The sequence below is a fragment of the Mesocricetus auratus genome, unplaced genomic scaffold (genome assembly GCF_017639785.1).
Source record: "Mesocricetus auratus isolate SY011 unplaced genomic scaffold, BCM_Maur_2.0 Super-Scaffold_100025, whole genome shotgun sequence".
In the NCBI taxonomy this organism is placed as follows: domain Eukaryota; kingdom Metazoa; phylum Chordata; class Mammalia; order Rodentia; family Cricetidae; genus Mesocricetus; species Mesocricetus auratus.
The window spans coordinates 5,686,492-5,709,587 of record NW_024429206.1 but is presented as its reverse complement, the minus strand read 5'-3'; the positions used below and the strand labels follow the sequence as shown (position 1 = coordinate 5,709,587).

The following is a 23,096-nucleotide window of genomic DNA, read 5'->3' as shown; positions in this document are numbered from 1 at the left end:
TTACCACATTGTGGAACTTAGCGGGCAATGACTCAGGGGGAGTGACCTGAGTTTGGATCCCCAGTGCCCATGTAAAAACCAAGGTGTGGTGGCACAAGCATGTAATCCTAGGACTGAATGGGCAGTGAGCTCCAGGTTGAGAGAGAGCTGTCTTAAAAAACAAGGTGGAGGGTGACTGAGGACCCCTGATGACCTCCGACCTCCACACATGCGCATGCCCACACATGAACACATGCACAAAAATATTTTCCATGGTCACTGAGTGCACAGTACAGCAACTTTAAGGCCACCGACATGTAGCCATCACCACCTGGGGCTTTGTAACCATCCCAAGCCCAAACCCTGTACCACAAACTAGCTGCTTCCCAGCCCCATTGTGTCTCTAAGGAGTTGATTCCTGGAGACCCCTCCAGTGAGAGGAATCACACAGCAGATGTCACTGTGTGATTGGCTTCTTCCCCTTTGCCATCTCGTTCCGGGACACAACTCCTTCCTGTCTAAGGCTGAGCTAAGTTCCATTGTATATCCAGCAAGTTACTTTGCTGTTTGCCTACTCCTGTGGCTTCCAGCTCATGGCTATAATGAATAATGCTGCCTCACATATGTGTGGCCAGACACATCTGCACCCTTGTGTACCCCCAATTTTTTTTAGCTCTATACCCAGAAATAGTCAAATCCAGCTTGTAATAGAACCTGCAACTCAGGTAGAACCCAGAAGCCCAGTGCAATGATGTTTCCAGGAGAGAGGCCTTCACATCTGCCCAGAAGGCAGCTGGTAGAGCATTGTGGGTGCTGGGGAGGTTGTAGAGAAACTAGGACCACGATGGTCAGGAGGCCCCTCAAAACACTTAAGTAAGGTGCTTCCCTGGGACCCAGACACTCACCTCCTCACTATCTACCCAGGAAAGCAAAAGCAAGCCAGGCCATCCCAGCTACTCCAGGAGCCAAGCAAGAAGACTGCAAGTTCAAAGCCAGCCTGGGCAGTTTAGTGAGACTGTTTCAAAATTCTTAAACTTTCCAGAAAGGGATTGAGGGAATAGCTCAGTGACAGGGCACCTACCTAGTGTGCATGGGCCCCAAACTTAATCTCAGGAACTGTTGGGGGAGGGGACATACAGTCATGTTCTGAGTGTCAGTTTTTGCCACAGCTGGAAGGATAAACACCCTAAACACTTATGAAACTATGAGCACTGACAAACTTGTGCGGAGAAATAAAAACCGCTCAGCAGTGAAAATGAAGGGTAATATGGAGGAACCTTGAAACGTTATGCTAAATGAGGGATGTCAGACCCTCGAAGACCACATGTGTGATTCTCCAGTTCATGACAGAAAGGCTGTAGAGTTAGAAAATATGTTAACTTAATTATCAGCCAGGCACTGGTGGTGCACTCCTTTAATCCCAGCACTCGGGAGGTAGAGACAGGTGGATCTCTGTGAGTTTGAGACCAGCCTGGTCTACAGAGTGAGTTCCAGGGCAGCCAGGGCTACAAAGAGAAAGCCTGTCTCAAAAAAAGAAAAAAAATTTTAAAAAAGGGGATTACTTAATTCTCTAGTACTGAGGGGGAGAGGCAGAGTGTGTGAGAAAGGGCAGTGTGTCTAAAATGAACTTGAGTGTACGGTTACACAACTCTGAATACACTAAAACCCTCGAGTTGCACGCATTAATGGATGAACTATGTGGCATATGAATACCTTTGTTAGTCTTTAAACATTGGTGGTTATATCTAAAACAATGAGTAAAACAAGAAAGACCTTTCAGGTGGCATGCTTGAATGTAACACTAAGGGAACGTTGGGGTGGCCACAGACAGCATTTCCTTGGATTACCTGGTGGCCTGCCTGCACATTCGGGCACCCCAATGGCGTGACCCACAACCTCCACCACTCACCTTTGGTGCTGTAGGTGACCTCGCCTGCATAGTGCAGGAGGCAGAACTCCAGCCAGCCAATCCTTTTCCGGCCCTTTGGACCAGCCAGCTTCCTGCTGCAAGACACAGACACAGACTGGCTGGACCCTTTCTCCTCCAAGGCAGTGGGAATGATAGAGAAATCCTGGACCAGCCACTGGGGGACGTTGCCATCAGCCTTGAAGCTGACACCCCCCCCACCCCCCCCCCCCCACCCCCCCACCCCCCCACCCCCCCCCCCGTGGAGACTGCCATGAGCCCTGCCGCCTATGCCTGGCCCTGGCTGTGTACCAGGTCCTGTTCTTTTTTTTTTTTTTTTTTTGGTTTTACGAGACAGGGTTTCTCTGTATTGTTTTGGAGGCTGTCGGTCCAGCCCGGCCTTGAACTCACAGAGATCTGCCTGCCTCTGCCTCCCGAGTGCTGGGATTAAAGGCATGCCCTACCACCGCCTGGCACTAGGTCCTGTTCTTAGAGTCTCCCTTCACCTAAGCTAGTGAGGAAGAAGAACATCATGTCTGTGAGAAACATTCAAGTTTTGTCCTTTAGATAACGTAACCTGGCGCCGGGCATGTCTGCGGTAGAGCATGTGCCTGCAAGCGGGAACCCTGGGGCTCCCTTGACAACAACGCAGGGATTTTTGGTTTACACTTTAATTTTGTGTATGTGCGTGTTTTGCCTGCACGTATGTCTGTGCACCGCATGTGTGCTGAGGCCTGTCGAGTCCAGAAGACAGTGTTGGATGCCCTGGAACTGGAGTCAGAGACAGATGTGAGTCACCGTGTGAGCTTTGGGAATCAAATCTGGGTCCCCTGGAAGAGCAATGAGTGTTCTTAACCTCTTCAGCCCTGTTTGTTTTTATTTAACAAATAAGGATTGGGTGTGATAGCACATGACTCTAATCCCAGTATTCAGGAGGCAGGAGGATCTTTGTGAGTTTGAGGCCAATCTGGTCTGCATAGTAAGCTTCAGGCCAGCCAGGGCTACACAGTGAGACACAGAAAGACAAAACAAACAAACAAACTAACAAACAAACAAACAAAAAAAAAAAAAACGGAGGAGGAGAAGATCCAATGGGATGGCTCAGCATGTAAAGGTGCTTGCCTGTAACCCGCCAGCCGCCTGGGCCCTGCCGAGCTGTCTGAATCCCCAGATAACACACAGGACACTATATTAAGCTGTTGGCCATTTGCTATTGTTTCTCATTGTCTAGCTCTGACTTAATTATTGACCCATAATCATCAATATATATTTTTATAAGGACTTATCTTTTCGAGAACGCCAGACTTGCATTCTCTTCTCCAGGGATCACATGGTGACAGCGCAGTTCACTACATTTCCCATAATCCTCCTAGACTCCTAGTCCCACCTATCTTGCTTCCCTATTAGCCAACAGTGCTTTATTGACATATACACAGGACTTCCCCATCACCTGCCACCAAGTCTGATGACCCAAGTTCAATCCAGGGGACCTACCTAGTGGAAGGAGAGAACTGACTTCCCCAAGTTGTCCTCTGACCTCCACACAATGTGATACATGTGTTCATGGGCATGCTCACACATACAAATAAGTAAATTAATATATATGTATTTTCTTTCTTGTTTTTCCAGACAGGGTTTCTCTGTGTAGCCCTGGATGTCTTGGAACGTGCTCTGTAGACCAGGCTGTCCTCGAATTCAGGGTTTCGCCTGCCTCTGCTTCTTGAGTGCTGGGATTAAAGGTGTACACCACCATCACCTGGCTAATATATGTATCTTTAAAAGGTATGGTAAAATGGTTCTTTTGCCTAAATGCTTGCTGTACAAGCATGAGACCTGAATCTGATTTCCAGAACCCAGGTTAAAAAAAAAGTCAGCTTGGTAGTAACCCCAGTCCTGGGGATTTGGAGACAGGCTGGTTGCTGGAGCTCACAGGGCAGCCTGCCTAGCTGAAGAGCGACGGTTTGTGACTGTGCCACAGTTAGTTGTCTAGACTCACTTCATTTGCATACACAGCTTCATCCTTCTGTCACTTGGGTGGCAATGTCTGTGGACACTCACACAGCTGTTGGGTAGGTGTGGTGATTCCTACCTTGCAGAAATGAGGGCCAAAGGCAGAAGAGGTTCTCTCATCAGCTTTGCCCACTCAGTAAGTGGCCATGCTGGGATGCCAAGCCAGGCTTTTGTTGTTTTGTTTTGTTTGTTGGTGCTGGGGATTAAATCCAGGCCTCTGGATGACCAAGAATTAGCTAGCCTCTAACTCAGAGATCCACTTACTTCTGCCTCCCAAGTTTGGGTTTAAGGGAATGCCTATTCCTGGGTCTAGACAATGTTTACATTTTTCTCTTACTTGTCTCAAAGACTTAAGTTAAAAACTGAATTTCCTTTCTGTGAATGCTTTTGATTGGCATGGGAGTTACATACAGATGTAAACATTCAGGGTATGCAGAATTCACTCAGCCATTCAGAGCACTTGCTGTTCCTGGAGGCAGGCCCACCAAGCTCGGTTCCCAAAACCCGCACAGGACAGCTTACACTGCCTGTAACTCAAGCTCCAGGGGATATTACAACCCCTTCTGACCTCTGTGGTCATGTGCACACACACACAAACACACCCTGCTGCGCTATTTTAGACACAACTCATTTTTCATTTTTATTTTGCCTGTACTGGAATGAAGTTGGGGCTTTGCACATTCTAGGTTAAGCTACTGCCACATCCCCAGGCTTTTCTCGTTTGTCCCTTCATTTTAGGATGTTTGTCTTTCTGCGTAGCCCAGGCTGGCCTGAACTTCCGATTCCGTCTCTGCCTCCTGAGCACTGGGATGGCAGACTTGTGTCACTGCATCTGACTGTCCCTACTATGCCTAAGTCGTTCAGAAGGACTCTCGCAACTGCACCACATAGGAAACATAACCACTGCCGAACAAAGCAAGACATTTCTACTTGGAATTCCGGTCAGTCTCATTATTACTAACGAGGGCGTGCTGACCTATCAACTGGTTTCCAGGATGCTCTTTTTGTAGTCACTGTATTGTGTGTATGCTTGTGTGTGGTATATGTGGACATCTGTACATGGTCGGCACACAGAGGCCTGAGGAGGATGGACACTGATATCCTCCTCTGTCACTCTCTGCCTTATTCTTTTAGGTAGGCTGGCGGCCAGCAAGCTCCAGCGATTGTCCTCTCGCACCCTTCACAGCCCTGGATGTGTGCAGCCATGCCCAACTTCTTATGTGGGTGCCGTGACCCGAACTCAGGGACTCATGCTCACACAGCAAATGCTCTTACCCACTGAGCCATCTCTACAGCCCCAAAGTACTTGTACTTGGACACAGGTCCAAGAAAGCAGACATAACATTCTCCCCACAGGACAGCCCGCCAGACAAAGTACGCACGTTTGGAAGTGCGCATGCGTGCCCACTTTCTCTTCCAGCTTCTCCAGGAAACTCAAGTCTGTAGCAGGACCCGGACGGATGCATTCTTCATCCTTTCCAATGAAAAGGCACCTCAGCCCCACACCATGGCATACGCTAGCCGATTCAGACTCTTATATTCTAGATTAAATTCCTGTCACCTCCCGTGAGACCAGGTGCACCTCTGGAAGGAAGGGGTTACCCATCACAGGTGCTTGGACCCTGGGGCTGGCTGAGGGAGTCTCTGCCCCAGAGAGACCGGAAATGCCACACAGTGACTCTCCTTGCGTCTCACCTGCACTGTCCTGATTCCGTTCCCATCTCCCACCTATCCTTTCGAGGCGGGGCTTCGCTGTGTATCCAGGTTGCCTCCAACTCTGCTTTAGCCTTCCCAGTGCTAAGATCGCATGCGCTCCACCAGCACAAACTCTGCCCTACGTTTTTTTCCCTTCCTCTCCCTTCCCACTCCTCTCTTCCTCTTCTCCCTTGCCTCTAGTTAGGGTCTTGCTGTGTAGCTCGGAGTGGGTCTCAAACACATAATCCTCCTGCCTCAGCCTCCTGAGTGTACCACCACACCTCAATCTAACCCGTTTTAACTTTCTCCCTCCCTGCCTCCCTGCCTCCCTCCCTAGTTAGTGTCCTGATATGTAGCTCAGGCTGGCCTCAAGCTCATGATTCCTGAATGCTGGGATGCCAGGCAAGCCCCACCATGCCTTGCTTGGGCTGTGTTTTTGGACTTCTCAAAGACACTCAGGGTTGCCATGGCGGCTTATTTAAACACTCTTAACCGGTCATCAAGCATCAGGAACAACTGCATGCACAGTGCAGAGGCCTCATGGAGTGAAGGCTGTGAGAGCCCCTGAGCCTGAATTAGCAAATTTCTCAATCTGTGGTTTTTTCCAGCAATGATACTACTTCATTGGTCATTGTAAACACTTGCATGCATGCATGCATATGCATATGCACACACACACACACACACACACACACACACACACACTTTGAGGCATCCCATTCTGTAGCCTAGGCTGTCTTGGAACTTAGTATGTAGTCCAGGCTGGCCTCAGCAATCTGCCTGAGTTGCTGGGGTTCCATGGCTTCCTCTATCCCTTTCAAGCCCTGGGAACATTTATCCACCCATGGCAGACACCCAGTGAAGGAACTGGGTCGTTGTTTTCTTACCAGAATAGACATGATCCCTCTATGTCTCTCTTCTACCAAATCGCAGATGATCTTGTTGTTGAAGTACTGAACGGGCTCCCACTAAAAGGGCAAGAGGGAAGAGTTCTCCCAGCATTCACAGGGGCATCAAGCACGTAGGTTTCACTGGGAGTCTCCAGATAATTTCTCACAATCCGATTCTCATATCCATCCTTAAAAATCACACTTTGGAGGACTGGAGAGGTGGCTTGGCAGTTAATAACATTTGCTGCTCTCACAGAGGACTCAAATTCAGTTCCCAGCACACACATCATGTGGCTTATAACCACCTGTAACTCTGGCTCCAGGGGACCTGCTCCCCCCCTTTCTGGTCTCCACAGGTGCCTGTGCTGAGGTGCCCGAGCACACACACACACACACACACACACACACACGCACGCACGCACGCACGCACGCACACACACACATACCACTTAAAATCTTTAGAGTGATGCTTTGGGGGCTGGCAAGATATCCTCAGTTCAATCCCTGGAACCCGTGTAAAAGTGGAGGAAAGAACTGATTCCATGACATTGGCCTGTGTCTTGGCATATGCACCTACACACATATCACGCAGACACACCACCACAATTTTAAAATCTTTTACCAATACTTCCTAAATATCCCCAGTATTTCCCCAGGGGAGAACTAAAACCCTCCATCCAGGAGATAATCAATGAAATAACGTTTCCCAAGTGAATGAGGTGGCGTTGGGGTGCAGCTAGGGGCTAGAGCACTTCACCAGCGTGTTCAAAGCCCTGTGCCCACTGCCAGCCCTGTGCCCACTGCCAGCCCTGTGCCCACTGCCAGCCCTGTGCCCACTGACAGCCCTGTGCCCACTGACAGCCCTGTGCCCACTGACAGCCCTGTGCCCACTGACAGCCCTGTGCCCACTGACAGCCCTGTGCCCACTGACAGCCCTGTGCCCACTGACAGCCCTGTGCCCACTGACAGCCCTGTGCCCACTGACAGCCCTGTGCCCTCCTCCCGCTCTTCTCAGATACAGTCACTCGCTCAAACCCGGAGACTCGTCCAGTGCTCACCTCGATGCCTTCGGATTCGTACTCGGCCTGCTCGGCCTTCAGTGTCCTCTCTATCAGCAGCTGCTGCAGTTTCTCATTGCAGTAATTTATACAGAACTGTTCAAAACTAGAGACGCAGGAGTTTTGATCATTTAGATAGGCCAGGCACAGCCAACCCACATTTTGGTGAGTACACAGCTCTTATCTACGGAGCATTCCACTAATAAACAGGAAGGATCAAGTGGAAACAGGTGGTTTCTGGTTCTGCCTCTGGGTCAGTGTTCGAGCAGCTGTGCATGCAGCCTGTGGGCAGAGCACTTGCCTAGTGTGTGAACAGAAGGCTACGGTGATCTGTAGTTCCAGGGAGAGGAAAACCAACTCCAGCTCCTTAACCATGGCATAGACTCTGACTAAAACTACAAAGAGGCAAGCACAGCAGGCAGACGGCGGCAACTCACCCATTCTTGTCAAAGACTTCGAAGCCATAGATGTCCAGCAACCCAATCACTGTCTTCTGGGTGAAGTCCTAGTTGGGAAAAAAATGCATGCCATCAGCTGCAGGACTGTGGCTGGGGACGTCTGTGTGGCTCCCGAAACTTCATTTTTTAAACATGTACTTTAGTGTGTGTGTGTTGCTGTGTGTCTGCCACCTGTTTGCAGGTGCCCGCAGAGTATCATTCGTAACTGCTAGACCATCTAGCACCGCTCAAATTTTTTTAACAGGACACAGCAGGCTCTTCTGTTTGAGTGGACTGAGATGCTGTCTCCCCAGTCTGCATTCTGCACCCCAGCCCTGGAATCAGGCCTTGATTTCTGGCTTCAAATAAACTTCCATCTTATCTGATCCCACTTTAAAAAGGAATTTGACCTAAGCAGGAGTTTGGAGGTCAGGTGTGTGATCTTAGACATACTAAAATCCTATGGCTGTGGAAAGTTGATGCGTGCACCCAAAGCATCTGGTATACCACAGGTGCTGTGGGTACCAGACTTTGGGAAGTACTGCCAAGCCATCTGGTCCGTACACATGTTGGCCTACTGTGTGCAGCGCATTGGTAGACTCGATAAGACATTACCCCTGCCCGTGAGGAGCTTACAGTCCATCCTTCACAGCCACTTTACTATGACGATTATGACATCACCATTTCAGTGAGAACAAGAAATGCAACATGTGTTGACCCACCTTGTTGACTAGGGAGGAGTTGATCTTATTGACCAGCCAAGTAAATGTCCGTCCATACACGGCCTTTGCCATGGCATCTCTAGCGTAAACAGAGAGTTCTACTGTCAGTGGGCATATCACCTGGAAGGAAGGGCAAGGTATGTCATTACCGGCAGGATGAGCCCTGCCCCCCAGTTTTGACACTACTCTTCCATGGTGACTGGGCAAAGAATGCAAGTTAGGAGACCAGGACCCAGTCACAGTCCTGTGTCCTGGAGTGTGCGGACTCAGTTTGGTGCACACGTGAAGAATCACACGAAGGACAGCCGTGGTGCAGACGGGGTGACAGGGGTCATGAGGAGAAGGGTGGAGTCAAGGCAGGTGATCAGGGATGGGGCCTTGATTCAGGGCTCTGGGGGCTAAAGGATGAAGGAGAGGGAAAAGCATTCCAGCGGAGGGAGGGAACGGCACCTGCAAAGACCCCGTGGAGAAGGCAGCGAGTACCAGGCATGAGCGAGCTGACGTGGTGGGTGTGGGGGGGGGAGAGGGGGGGATGAGGGGGGAGGGGTAGGGTGAATGGGGGAGGAGTAGGGATAAAGGGGAAGGGTAGGGGATAAAAGGAAAGGGTAGGGGATGAAGGGAAGGGTGGGTGAGGGGGAAAGGGGGAGGGGCCTGAGGGATGGGAGATAGAGATGATTAATGGGGGATGGAGGAACAGGAGATAGAGGAATGGGGTGTGGGTTTGGGGAGATGAGGTTGAGACCCCCCCCACACACACACACACTGCAAGAGCTGAACTACTCCAGGCCTGGTGGGCTGGGTTTGGGTATATATTACCCACAGAGGGCACCAGAGAGCTACCATCTGGGTCAGACAGTCATGGGTGGGGGACACAAATCTCCCCGGTGCCATTTCACCTCCTCTGTTTTGGCTTCAATTTTCCTGTGGGTGAGAGCTTCCAGGAGAACCACCGGGCAGACCCCCAGGAGCTGCATGAAAGAATTCGGTCATTATTCAGTGACCATCAAGAGCCTTGCGTCCTCACCAGGTCCCCCAGGGTCCCCTGCCCTCACCACAGTGCTTCCAGGAGAAAGGGGCCTCACTGAACCAGCTATGGTGGTTCACTCCTGTAATCTCAGCACTCAGGCCGAGACAGGATAATGCCAGTTCAGGGCCAGCCCAGGCTACATAATGAGATCTTAGCTCAAAAACAAAACAAACAGATGCGAGTTCAGTGGTCACAGTTCCCTCAACCAGCAAAAGAACGTAGTGCTGGCCATCTGAGCTGCCGTGGACACCTGGAGACTGCTCTTCAGAAAAGCAAGGTCACCTTGGCAATCCACTTGATTTCGTGTGTGTCCGGAACGCTGGCACAGCCTTGTTTGTCCCCCTTGAAACAAATGTTGCCCAGGTGTAGGACGCTGGCGATGATCCCAAAGAGACTCTAGATATGGAGGCAGGCAGGGGACAGTGACAGTGGGGTCAGCAGCACCTCCTTGACAAACGTCACTGAGATGTCTCCTCCCCCAAATCCCAGCCCAGTTCACAGAGCCAGAGACCTCTTCCCAGGAAATGGGCTCTGGTCACTTACAGTACTAATTATCTTAATGAGGAGTCAGGGCTGGAGGGGAGTCACTCTCAGCCCCAACTACATAAACATTTTATAAAGGCAGTTTATAAGCTGGGCATGATGGCACACACCTTTAATCCCAGCACTGGGAAGGCAAAGGCAGGTGGGTTTCTGTGACTTTGAGGCCAGCCTGATCTACAAAGCAAGTTCTAGGACAGCCAGGACTGTTACACAAAGAAATACTGTCTCCAAAAACCAAAACAAAACAAAACACCCTTATTAAAAAGCAGTTTCTAAAACTCCTAGCTGTCACGGGTAGTGTATGCCTGTAACTCTGGAACTTGGGAGGCTGAGGCAGGGGATCACTAGAGTCCCAGACTAGCCTGGGCTACACAGACCCTGTCTCAAAAACAAACTAAACCCACAGGGAAGCCAGTTTTTACATAGTTCTCAAATATTATCATTTTATAAAACTACATTTTGGTCCTTGAAAGATAAACAGATTTATAATCAGAATGGAAAATCGAAAAGACGAAATTCTATTCAATGTTTACCCATGATGCAATTTGTTTCAAAATTGAAGAGTAAATAAAGAATAAATGAGCAAGCCCAATGGATCTAAGTTGAGACTGGACTTAACCTGGGAGAGGGACCATGTCAACTCCCACCATATAACACTGGAGATATCTCCACCGACTGTGCCGTCCCACAGCCATATCTGGGACATAACTGCTTAACAGTTCCTCCAGCCCTGACACATAACTTTATTTTCTGAGTCCAGTGATCCTACAGTGACCAAACCACAAAAAAAAAAAAAAAACAGGGTAGTTCCCACCCAGACAGAACCCCCGGGGCCTTTACCTCAAGGTCAGCTTCTGTAAAATCAATGACAGAAAAGGCATTGGACACAGTTTTCCAGTCGTTTTTATCATTGATAGGTGACTCTCTGGCACAATGACCCTGGAACACAATTGGATCAGTTAGTGGCATTTTAAGGAGAGTTGAGCATGCAGCCACCTGTCATGCAAAACCCACTTCTGTAGTGTCCCAAACTGTAGACAAGGTTTTTTTTTTGTTTGTTTTTTGTTTTTACGAGACAGGGTTTCTCTGTATTGTTTGAGGCTGTCGGTCCAGCCTGGCCTCAAACTCACAGAGATCTGCCAGCCTCTGCCTCCCGAGTGCTGGGATTAAAGGCGTGCGCCACCACCGCCCGGCCTGTAGACAAGGTTTTAAAGCACCGAACAGATCGTATGCTGACAGCTCCTTATTTTCTCTCCTCTCTCCCCTCTTAAAAGTGACACCTGCAAGGCCTGAGCAGAAAGCAGCCACTTTAACATTTCTTCCCCGATTAATAAAGGGTCTCTCTCTGTGAAAACAGGGGTTTGTGCCTAACCTGGGGTCTGGGAGGAAGTCCCCACTGTGCAGGAGTCCCCTTCAGTTAGACTGGCTGGAAGTGAGCCTCAAGGGTCCCTCTCCTGTCTCTGCCTCCTCACTTTTGACATGGATGCCAGAGATTCAAACTCAGGTCCTCATGCTTGTGTGGCAAGTGTTTTACTGACCAAATCGTCTCCACAGCCCCATATCTTCCTATAGCAGCATTTGTGTCGTATTCGGAGACAACTTAGCATATGCGGGAGGGTGCACCAGTCATCTGCAAACACTTTGGTGTTTTATGTAAGACTTGAGCGTCCTTGGATGTTGTCATCCATGAGGGGTCCTAGAATGATCTCCATGGAACCTGAACAGCTGTCCCTTCCCATATGAAGCGTGTGCAGATCTGCCCTGACGTTGTGGGGCATCGGGAAATGGATTAAAAACACACATGCTGGCAAAGCTAATGGGGCATAAGGGTCTGATTAAAGCGGTAGGGCCAGGAGGAAAAATCCTATAAAATAAAGGTGTTGTCTGTCTGTCTCCAAGAGAGAGGTGTGGGGGCTGGAGAGATGGCTCAGAGGTTAAGAGCACTGACTGCTCTTCCAGAGGTCCTGAGTTCAATTCCCAGCAGCCACATGGTGGCTCACAACCATCTACAGCTCAATCTGGTGTATATGTAATAAATAAATAATAAGAAAAAAAAGAGAGAGGTGTGATTCTCAAAGGGAAAACAAAATGTTTGGGGAACTGACTGAAGTTTATGTCACTTCACTCTTGTTCCAGTCAGTCCCTCCTGGTCATGCACCAAGATGAGGCAGACATGTGGTTACGCTGGGAAAACCAGGTCCTTAAGAAGAAATGCAAACAAGCCCAAATCAGTTGCTGTGTTCTAAGACCCAGCTGCAGGCTTATCAGACACAGGGCGGCATCAGGAGATGCTTTGCTCTTTCCAGTTGGCTCCAGGTTTAAAGTCATTCCTGCCTTTCTCCTGCCACGCTGTCCTCACTTCAGTCTATAAACCTTTGCCCTCTCTCACCTGCATCCTGCCTGGCGACCTCAGTGCAAACCCAGGCCCAGGGAGAAGGAAAGGGGAAGAAAAGCTTTGGGCAAAGGAAGGTGCTAGTGGGGTCAAATGCTTCACACAGCCTAGGTGTCTTAGGCTGCAGAAAAAGTAATTCTTCGGAGTTAAACTCCGAGCTTCTGTCTGACAGTGCTAGCGGCCAGGCCCACTTCCAGGGACAGCTGAGCACTTTTCACTCAGCGGCAGAATTCTCAAAGGGGAAGGCAGGAGCCGGGCTGAATTCTTTTCGGAGTGGTGGATGGGGGCACAGGAGACAGCAATGCCTGTCACCCCTGCACCAGCAACTCGCACCTTGACTGTGCTCCAAATCTACGGGGAGTGTATTTGACGCTGAAAACTAGGGCTCTGCGTCCTGGGCAGGCGCTGGACCACTGACCTGTAATCCTCAAAGCGTGGGTGCTTACATCTCAACAGCTCTGGCAGCTCTGTCTCACCCTGGAAGGACCAAATCTAAATATCTGAGGGATGGCTCCAACATCTGTTTGCTCATTTAGTTGATGCTGGGTTTTGAACCCAGGGCCTTGCACATAGGAGGCCAGAGCTCTACTCCTAGTGGTGTTCCCTCTGTTTCTAAAATTGTTCAACGGAATCTAATTTCTACCAGGAATTAGACATTGGTTTGCTTTACCAGGGTAAGGTGACTGTCAGGCAGGAGAGAATATATGTCAGTCTGCTGTGACAAGGGTCACGAAGGAAGGTACAACCAGAATAGCAAATGCCCCGGCCCCTCCTCCCGAGGGCTACCAAAGCCTGGTTCTTCTAACCTGTGAGAGGTACTTGTACAGCTGGGGGTCTTGCTCAAGTCCCAGGGAGGTGAGGCGCTCCACTTCACCACCCGCTAACAGCTGGTAGAAGATGTGGAAATTCCGCTCCCCGTGGTTTTGATACACAACTCGGGATTTTTCGATCAAGTAACTGATGATATGTCCACCTACCGGGATACCCTTCAAAACAAAAAATGCAGGGTGATGGCTATGAAAAGCCCCTCCCACTTCGAACCTGACCAACAGCAGTGGTCTAGCTTAGGGTGGTTTCTTGGGGAGCAGAGGACGGGTCTCAGTAGCAGACTGGTTTCAGTTTTACTGTATAGTCCAGGCTAGCCCTGAACCTACCTGCCTCATCTCCCAAGCGCTTTGAGATTTGAATGAATAACAAGCTCCCAGGGTCAATGATTGGTGTTTCCTAGACTCTGCTTTTGCCCACTCCGAGGTCATGAAGATACTTTTTCTGCTTGTCTTACCTTTCAATGTTTTAGACTATGGTCCATCATGGTAATTCTAAAATAACTTAAAATTTGTATGCGCATGTGTGCCAGCATGTGTGCACATGTGCCATAGCATATATGTGGAGGTCAGAGAGAACGTTCAAGGATTTCATTGTTCCCTCCTTCCACCATGTGGGTTCTGGGGAATCCAAGCTTGGCCATTGGGCTCGTGTAGCCTGTGCTTGTATACTCAAAATCATCTTGCCAACCTACACAATTTAATTTTTGTACATAGTGTGAAGCAGGGGTCAAAGATCTTCTAAAATCATTATTAGTACCTTAGTGTCAATTAAAGCATCATTCACTGGATTTAATGAGTTTTTCATTTTATTTTTTATTTTTTTATGCTTGTGAGCCGTCATGCAGTTATGGGGAATTGAACCCAGAAGAGCATCCTTAACCTCCGAGCCATCTCTCCAGCGCCTCATTCATTGGAAAGATAACATCATCCCTACTGACTGTCAGTGCGATTTTAAATAGGATTTTTTTTAAATTATAGCTGGAGAGACAGCACACTTCTTGCTCTTCCAGAAGGGAGTTCACATCCCAGACAGCACACAACCTCCTGTGACTCCAGCTCCCGGGGACCTGACCCCCCTCCTCCTGGCATCTGTGGGCACCCCCACACATAGCACATGCTCACATATGTAAACACGGGTTTTTTAAAGTGCACATTTTCTTTATCTGTGTGTGTGGTGGGAGGACGAGGACACGTGCTCCTCCGTGCGGGTGTGGAGGTCAGAGGACCCCCCATTTTCAGGGGTCATCTCCCCTCCTACCATGTGCGTCCTGGGACTGAACTCAGGCTGTCAGGCTTGGTGACAAGTGACTTTCTCCTCTGAGCCCTCCCCCCATCCCCACCTCACCACCACACTAATTTTGAGGCTCCAGTGAACCATAATTCTACGTCTTCCTGGACAAGAATCCTATCTGACAGCACTCGGGAGGCAGAGGCAGGCGGATCTCTGTGAGTTCGAGACCAGCCTGGACTACCAAGAGAGTTCCAGGACAGCCTCCAAAGCCACAGAGAAACACTGTCTCAAAAAAAACAAAAAAAAAAATTAAAAAAGAATCCTATCTGACAATGTTGGGTATGGGCAGAGACACTGGCGGCTAGGATCCTCACACAGCTGCTGGGGTTCTTAGGTGAAGCCATTAGAAAGTGACAGATTGTACCAACGATAGGCTCGTGTATAGTGAGGATGTTGTCGTGTAATCCAGAGTATGGCTGAGTACTGTGGCACACAATCCCAGCACTCAGGAGGCTGAGGCAGGAGGATAGCCATGAATTTGAGGCAAGCCTGGGCTTTGTAATAAGTTCTAGGTCTGGCTGGGCTACAGTGTGGGGCATTACACTGAATTATATATTTTATGCCTAGATTTCCTCAGTTAACACGATACATTTGAGAAATCTATTTGCTGTAGGTAAAATTGTCCATGTGAATTATTTAGTGTGCGTGTGCATGTGCATGTGGGCACACTCGTGCTGCAGCACTTGTAAGGGGAGGTCAGGGGACAACTTTCAGCAATGGGTTCTCTGCTTCTACAATGTGGGTCCCAGGAATCAAACTCAGGTCCTCAGGCTTTGCTGCAGGCCCCTTTACCCATTGAACCAACTCACCTGTCCTGTTCACTTTGGAATATTTGTAAGGGGAGACTGGTAAAACACTGTCCCATACATTCCTGCTGTGCCTTTAAGTAGACGAAAAGTCCTCTCTCAGGTGGCACTGTGAGCTCTCGCCAGCCGTAGAGTGATCATCAGTGCACCCCATACACATATACACACACACATACATATATACACACACACACACATACACACACAGACTTTTTTTGTTGTTTTTTTTTTTCGAGACAGGGTTTCTCTGTATTGTCTTGGAAGCTGTCCTGGAACTTGCTTTGTAGACCAGGCTGGCCTCGAACTCACAGAGATCCACCTGCCTCTGCCTCCCGAGTGCTGGGATTAAAGGTGTGCGCCACCAACGCCCGGCCACACACAGACTTTTAAACACTATCCTGACCCTGTGTTTTCCCACCGCTTGGGTCAATAATGCCCCTTTCCTGAAAGTTCCCTGGGTAAAGGATCCCCAAGAGCAAGCACAGGAATTGCGGCATACCTGAAAGTCAAATTGTATGTCCATATATTTTCCAAATCTGCTCGAGTTGTCATTCCGGAGTGTCTTGGCATTTCCAAAAGCCTTTGAATACAAATGTGACTTTGACTCACTAAGCTCAGCAAATCCCTGCCCCCAAACAACATGCTCACTATGAAAATGGAGGGCGGTGAGGGGAATCGTATTTTTTTTTTTTTTTTTGGTTTTTACGAGACAGGGTTTCTCTGTATTGTTTCAGAGGCTATCAGTCCAGCCTGGCCTCGAACGCACAGAGATCCGCCTGCCTCTGCCTCCCGAGTGCTGGGATTAAAGGCATGCGCCACCACCGCCCGGCGGGGAATCGTATTTTATCTTCTAAAAAACAGTCCTTAGCCACAGAGGATCCAGCTCCAATGCTGTATTTGAACACAGGGAAAGCGGGGGAGGTTGGGAGTCCCCCTAGAATCCCTGAGATCTATTAAAAATCAGCTAGCACAGTATGCGCGGCTTCGAGGATTCGGCTGGCGGGCGGCCTGTCACCACACCCTTCTCATAGCCAAGGGCCAGGTGCAAACCCCTTTAGCCGAGCATCTCTTACAGTCACAGTCAGGGCAGCCACACGGGACAGTGGCTTGCTCTGCATCAGTCAGCAGGTCGGTGCATTGTCAGGGCAGAAGTGACAATTCAGATGATTTCAATAAGAGGTAAATACTAGTCACACTAATCCCCTGTGCCGTTGTCACCCCCCCAGCCCCCCAAAGGCCTCTAGAGTCTGTGGAGCAGACACACTCCACAGCTGGGAAGATGACTCTGTGGAGGCCTGCTGGATGACATCCGAGCCTGCCCGCCTCGCTTCCAGGTCATGTCACTCACTCTGACAACGCCTGTCAAGCCCACACTCTCAGGAGCCACATGCCTATTTCTATTGCTATACCTGGGCAGAGGACTCCTTTTCCTTGGGGGCCTCCTGGAAGTCCCCTCAAGGGGTCCTCAAGGCCACTCACCTCCAGGATTGGGATGGAAAGCAGCAGTCTGTCCCGGGCTATCTGGAGTGACTCAGTCATCGGGCAGGTGACTGCAAAATACTGGAGGATCTTCTTGGAGGCCTCTGTCTTCCCAGCCCCACTCTCTCCAGAAATGAGAATGAAGTGGTTGCTCAGCTCCGAGCACATCATGCGGTAGGCGTTGTCAGCGATGGCGTAGCTGGAGGGGGCGTGGACAGAAACACGCTGGTTCTTTTGTTGTTGTTTTTGTGTTGGTTTTTCCGAGACAGGGTTTCTCTGTATTGTTTTGGAGGCTGTCCTGGAACTCACTCTGTAGACCAGGCTGGCCTCGAAATCACAGAGATCCGCCTGCCTCTGCCTCCCGAGTGCTGGGATTAAAGGCGTGCGCCACCACCGCCCGGTGCATGCTGGTTCTTAACGAGGCTAGTTTGCCCCGGCTCTGATATTGCTGGGCAGAAAGACCAAATGCCCTGCCTCTGGGAAGCCACAAGTAGACTGTGCCACCCCAGAGAGCCTCTCTGCCAGATCACCTAAGTAGCCTAGTACTAAGAGCGCTTGATGACAACCTTCAGTAACACAGGAGTTAAAGGCCAGGGATGCACTTTCAAAATCTATCCACGTGATAGCTGGTGGTAACTGCACATGGGACAGAATCTAGAGTCACCTGGGAGGTGGGAGGGTCTGTGGGGGATTGAGGGGAGAAGATGACGCCTGGGATCTGGACTGTGTAACTAGGGACAGAGAACTGAGCAGTGGTGAGTGTTCAGCACTCTCTGCTTCCTGATTGCCGATGCCATGTGACCAGCTGCTTCCCGCCCCCCGCCTCCTTAGCTCCTGCGCTAGGACGGACTCTGCCCTTCTCCCTGGAGTTGCCTCTGCCATGAGAGTTCATCACAGCAACAGAAAAGTAACCCACACAGCTTAACTGACTTGATTCTAGAGATTTAGTCAAGCACACTGCCCACCACACCAAGCTATATCTTGAGCCCCAACAAGTTTATTTTTTTATCCATTTACATTTTTTGAGAATAAACCCAGATGCTAAGTCACATCCCTGTAAGACATTCTGCTAACCGTAGGTAGAAACTGTATTAGATAACTCCATAAATACGATAAAATGCTGTTTTCTCTCTTCTCAGCACCTGGGGTTGCAGAGGAAACCAAAGATGGAAACCTCTGATACAATCAGCCCTTGAGGTGAAACTACTATGAGCATTTTATCCCCAGGTCAGAAACCAAATTTGAAGCTCTCCTGAGAGCTGGTGAGCTCAGGGCTCAGTGGTGGAATCATTGATGGTACTGATGAGGAAAAATCTGTGATGTTTTAAGAGGAATGGCTTAGCCTCCAAGACACACGAGGGATGAACTAGTCTAGAAGTCAAGCAGAGGGAAGCAGGAAGCTGAAAAGCACATTGTGCAAGCTAGGCAAGAAATTGCTCAGGGCCAGACCAAAGGCACCCTTAGCTGCAGTGACTCCCAGGCACCAGCAGGTGGCACCACAGCAGCAACATCCCAGAGAAGATAACTCAAGTTTCTGAGGCTCCACAAAGATCCCTCCTCTTCTCCATGTAGGCTGAGATGCTAAAGTGACCTGCTAACATTTTCTACTGCTTTGACATGCAAGACTGCAAGACCTAAAGGAACATCTATCACGGAGGTGGGAGGATGGACGGACGGACGGACAGACACACACACTGAGGAAAAGGAAACTGGGCCCAGATGTGACCCTGGGGGAAGCTACTTACACATGTGGTGGTAGTTCAAAGAAATTAACCCCTTGATACAGTTCCATCTGGCTGGCGGTGTAGATCCCCAGCTCCTGGTACGGGTTCACAGACACGAGCAGCGTCCCAATGTATGTCTGAAGGACGGGAGCACACCATATGTGAGGGAGTCTGTGTGTAAGTAGTGTCCCACATTCAGACTCCCAGGGGCTGACTCCACGTTGGGGATGTAAACCAACAGCTGTGTGCTTTGTTGACGCAGAGCTTGTGTGCGGAGAAATGAGAGCACAGAAACAGCCCGGGCCCCTCAGCATCAAAGTGTTCAGAGGTGTGCAGAAAGAAGGCAGTGAGCAGGAGGGCTGCATCAGCTAGCGGGCTTCCAGAAGATTCCATCGAGGGGCGGGCATCTGTATAGAAGCTTGAAGGATAAGAGCTAGTTGTGATCAAGAAGTGTGCTTCAGGACAAAGGGTCCAGACAGAAGGATGGACGGCGCTAGGCCGGTGCAGCTAAAGCCCGTGGGTGTGGGGAGTGAGGAGAAAGAGGGGGCTGTCAGAGAGACGGCCGGAGCGCTGCCGGAGCCGATACCCTGTTCTAAATACAATGGGTGGGGAAGACACTCTTTCCCAGTGAAATGAAGCCCAGCCTACTACTCTCTCAGGAGTGGATGGTCCTGAGTGGGCACCCAATAATGCTTCACGGATGTCTCCTGAGTGCTGGCTGAACATGAAGGGCGAGCTTGCTCGCCTGAGCTCTACAGCCCCACACAAGCCTCCCATCACCGTGTTTTCCCAGACTTCAGCTGTTGACTCCATTTACAGTCAAACTGTTCCAAGTGTTCATGTTTGGGATCCAACCCCTGACAAAAGACCCCTTGGAATGCCATCATAAATAAATGAGGCACTCTAAGGTCTTAACCAAAAACAAAAACACGTGGTTCCCTTTGAAAATACGTGGGGCGCTTTCAGATTCTAAATTTGCTATTTCACACCATGGCGGGGAGACGTCTACATCAGACACAATCAAACGATTGCTGCTGACTTTTCTAATTACTACGACAAAAATCAACTGCGGAGGCGGGCGTTGGTGGCCACGCCTTTAATCCCAGCACTCGGGAGGCAGAGGCAGGCAGATCTCTGTGAGTTCGAGGCCAGCCTGGTCTATAGAGTGAGTTCCAAGGCAGTCTCCAAAACAATACAGAGAAACCCTGTCTCAAAAAACAAAACAAAACAAAAAAAATCAACTGTGGACCAAGAAGGGAGAATGTATTTTGATAAAAATTCTATTTTAATCAATGCAATCAATGACCCTGGGGGTGGGAAGTTGTCCCTGAAGTTCACTCACCAAAACTGGCAGCTTTTGGTCTTAGGGTCAACCCCGATGACCCTAATGACCCATGTCATTTACACTTTGCTTGTACAGAAAGTTTGTTTGTTTCCATTTTTACAATTAAGGGTGATAATTTTTTATTTTTATTTTTATTTTTCAGAGCTAAAGTGGTGGCTTATTCCCATAACCCCAAGAACCAAGAAGTCGAGACAGGAGAATGGACCTTAGACTGGTCTACACAGAAAGATTCTGCCTCAGAAAATTTAACTAGCTGGAAATAAGACTCACATCTACAGAATTATGTTGTGTTTGTTTTGGATGTCTTGAGTAGACACCAACATCCAAGGATGCAGACAGACTCTCTGAATTTTCCGGACAAAACTGAGATCCAAATAGGAACTGGGAATCACTGGGAGAAGAACAATCAGTCTGATTACTATTCCAGTTAGATGGCTTAGTGATCCCAGAGCCTGAGGGAATACTGAGCATCTCTTTGATATTCCAGACATTAAAATTCATTTTTATACTTCTGGTGGAAGGGGAGACCCAAATTCTTGAAAGTTGACCTCTGACCTTTACAGGGCTCCCTCCTGGTAAGTATAAGGGAACCGCGTTTTAAGCGGCCCTCCAAGCTCCTAGACAACCATTCCCGGGCGTTTCCCAGACAGAGTACTGTTTCCCGATGTGTTCCTTCGGGCTTCGAAGACGGCGTGCCGGGTGATAATTTTTTAAAGTCAGGGTTGGAACATATAATTTAAGAAATTGCTTTTTTTTTCTGAGCTGGAACGATGGCTCAGCAGTTAAGAGCACTGACTGCTCTTCCTAGAGGTCCAGAGTTCAATTCCCAGCAACCACATGGTGACTCACAGCCATCTACAGTGGGATCTGATGCCCTCTTCTAGGATAAATGTGTACTTGCAGATAGAGCACTCATACACAAAACAAATAAATCTTAAAAGCAGAGCATCTGCTTTTTGTTGTTGTTTTGTCTTTTTGTTTTTGTTTTATGAGACAGGATTTCTCTGTGGATTTGGAGGCTGCCCTTAACTAGACCAGGCTGGTCTCGAACTCACAGAGATCCGCCTGCCTCTGCCTCCTAAGTGCTGGGACTAAAGGCGTGCGCCATCAATGCCCAGCGAGCATCTGCTTTTTAAAGAAAAAGGATAAAAAAGATTTTTTCTAGTAACATTGATTTCAACACATTGGATTATATCATATCATATATATAGTACACACACACACAAAGACAAGTATTTTTGTTTCTCCTGGAGACCCAGCCCAGGTCTCTGTCCATGCCAGTCAGGATGAGACCTGTTGGTGGTGGTTTGGTAAAAAGCTGTTTTCTTGGTCCTTGAAGACTTACAAAGGCGATCTCTTAGTTCCTGGCCTGGCACCTATTCCCCTTCTTCCAAAAGTCTCCTTTAAGGAACCCTGTCCCAGCTGTCAATACACATGCATTGAGGATGCTGGGACTTTACGCTTTCACCCCCAGAGTAACCCAGCCTGACCAATCCAATCTCCATTAAGATGGGCCAATCAGAGCCAGCATCTACTCTGGACATCTGCTAGAGATGTCTCCTGAAAGACACTGCTCTCTTCCTGAAAACAACACTAAGCTGAGGAACCAGCTTCGCCCTGCTGCTCAGCCAGGAGAAGTTGCATCAGGAGGAGTCAGGTGCAGGGAAGACAGAGAGCAGTAGCTGCCGCAAACCCTAGTCTGTTCCTAGATTCTGAAGCTACTTAAGTTGATGCAGCATCTCCTGTGGCCTAGGGTCGTTTAAGTTCCTCCCAACTCTCCAGGACTGGGTGGAGAGCGCCCCCTACAGGCCCTTTGTGGTGAGGTCATTCAACATCATCCAGGCTATGCACAGGGAGGGGACGGCTCAGGAAGGCTACCTACATAGATAAGGTTCTCTCTGAAACGCTTGCGAAGATTCTCCAGGAAGGCGGATTCGCTGGTGTAGGCATCCAGTAGCACAAAGTCCTGCACTCCGACCTTGTCCCGGGCGGTGAGCGTCCCTTCCATGTGCAGACGAATATGTCTCTTCCTCACTTCTTCTTTCTGTGGGGAACAGAACATTCCCGCTGCAGTTTATTTATCCAGAAATGTCTAGCGAGTCTAGTGATGGGGATGTCCTTCTGTATATATGTTTCTCTTACTGGTTGACGAATAAAACGCTGATTGGCCAGTAGCCAGGCAAGAAGTATAGACAGGGCTACCAGATGAGAATTCTGGGGAGAGGATGCAGAGAGAAGCTACTAGGGAGAGGCCATGTAGCTGCCAAAGGAGTAAAAGGTCCTGGTCTGGGCATTCTCCGATAAGGCAAGACCACGTGGAAATACTTAGATTAATAGAAATGGGCTAAAAATTAAGAGAGCTAGCCAGTAAGAAGCCTGAATCATCAAACAGTTTATAATTAATATAAGCCTCTGTGTGTTTATTTGGGACTAAATGGCTGTGGGATCAAGTGGGCCAGAAACTCTGACTAGAGTCTAGTGCCTGCAACAAATAGATTCTAAACCCTGGAACAGTAATGGTGATGGAGCCGATAAGCTATTTCAAGCACGTATTTCCGCTGGTGTTTTTACCATGCTTTTCCATGCTTAGGTAATGCTTGGATTCACAAATCCTCACCATTGTGCAGAAATTGACCCTATTTGGGTATGGAGCCAATGTGTGTGCACATATGTGTATGTATGTGGGGATCACGGGCTATACCATATAGTCCAAGCCTGCATTGGGTTATAGTATGTGCTTATAGTAACAAAACTGACTAATGGTGCATGTCTCAGAACATATCCACCATTCAGTGCACATGACATATACATGTGTCTGTGTGTGTGTGTGTGCAGTGTGTGTGTGTGTGCAGTGTGTGTGTGTTAAGAGTGTGTGTGTGTGTGTGTGTGTGTGTGTAAACAGCAAAGGCAGCTGACAGAAACCCAGCACCTATTGTGTGCAATACCATTCTAAAGGCTTGGCTTG

The 23,096-nt window shown here is 49.0% G+C and overlaps 1 protein-coding gene across 1 annotated transcript in view; it reads right to left on the bottom strand.

Moving 5' to 3' along the window:
- Myo1h (myosin IH) overlaps positions 1–22,145 on the bottom strand; it is a 41,859-nt gene extending 19,714 nt beyond the window's left edge. Inside the window, exons 1-14 of the mRNA XM_040731164.1 lie at positions 22,014–22,145; positions 18,808–18,923; positions 17,063–17,261; positions 16,083–16,163; positions 13,466–13,645; positions 11,108–11,206; positions 10,007–10,120; positions 9,594–9,665; positions 8,698–8,817; positions 7,976–8,043; positions 7,539–7,644; positions 6,478–6,558; positions 5,278–5,369; positions 1,889–1,983 (exon numbers count right to left, since the gene is read on the bottom strand). Coding sequence (XP_040587098.1) covers positions 1,889–1,983; positions 5,278–5,369; positions 6,478–6,558; positions 7,539–7,644; positions 7,976–8,043; positions 8,698–8,817; positions 9,594–9,665; positions 10,007–10,120; positions 11,108–11,206; positions 13,466–13,645; positions 16,083–16,163; positions 17,063–17,261; positions 18,808–18,923; positions 22,014–22,139 — 1,549 coding nt within the window. The 5' untranslated portion in view covers positions 22,140–22,145. The remainder of the gene's footprint in view (positions 1–1,888; positions 1,984–5,277; positions 5,370–6,477; positions 6,559–7,538; positions 7,645–7,975; positions 8,044–8,697; positions 8,818–9,593; positions 9,666–10,006; positions 10,121–11,107; positions 11,207–13,465; positions 13,646–16,082; positions 16,164–17,062; positions 17,262–18,807; positions 18,924–22,013) is intronic.
- Positions 22,146–23,096: the final 951 nt, after the last annotated feature.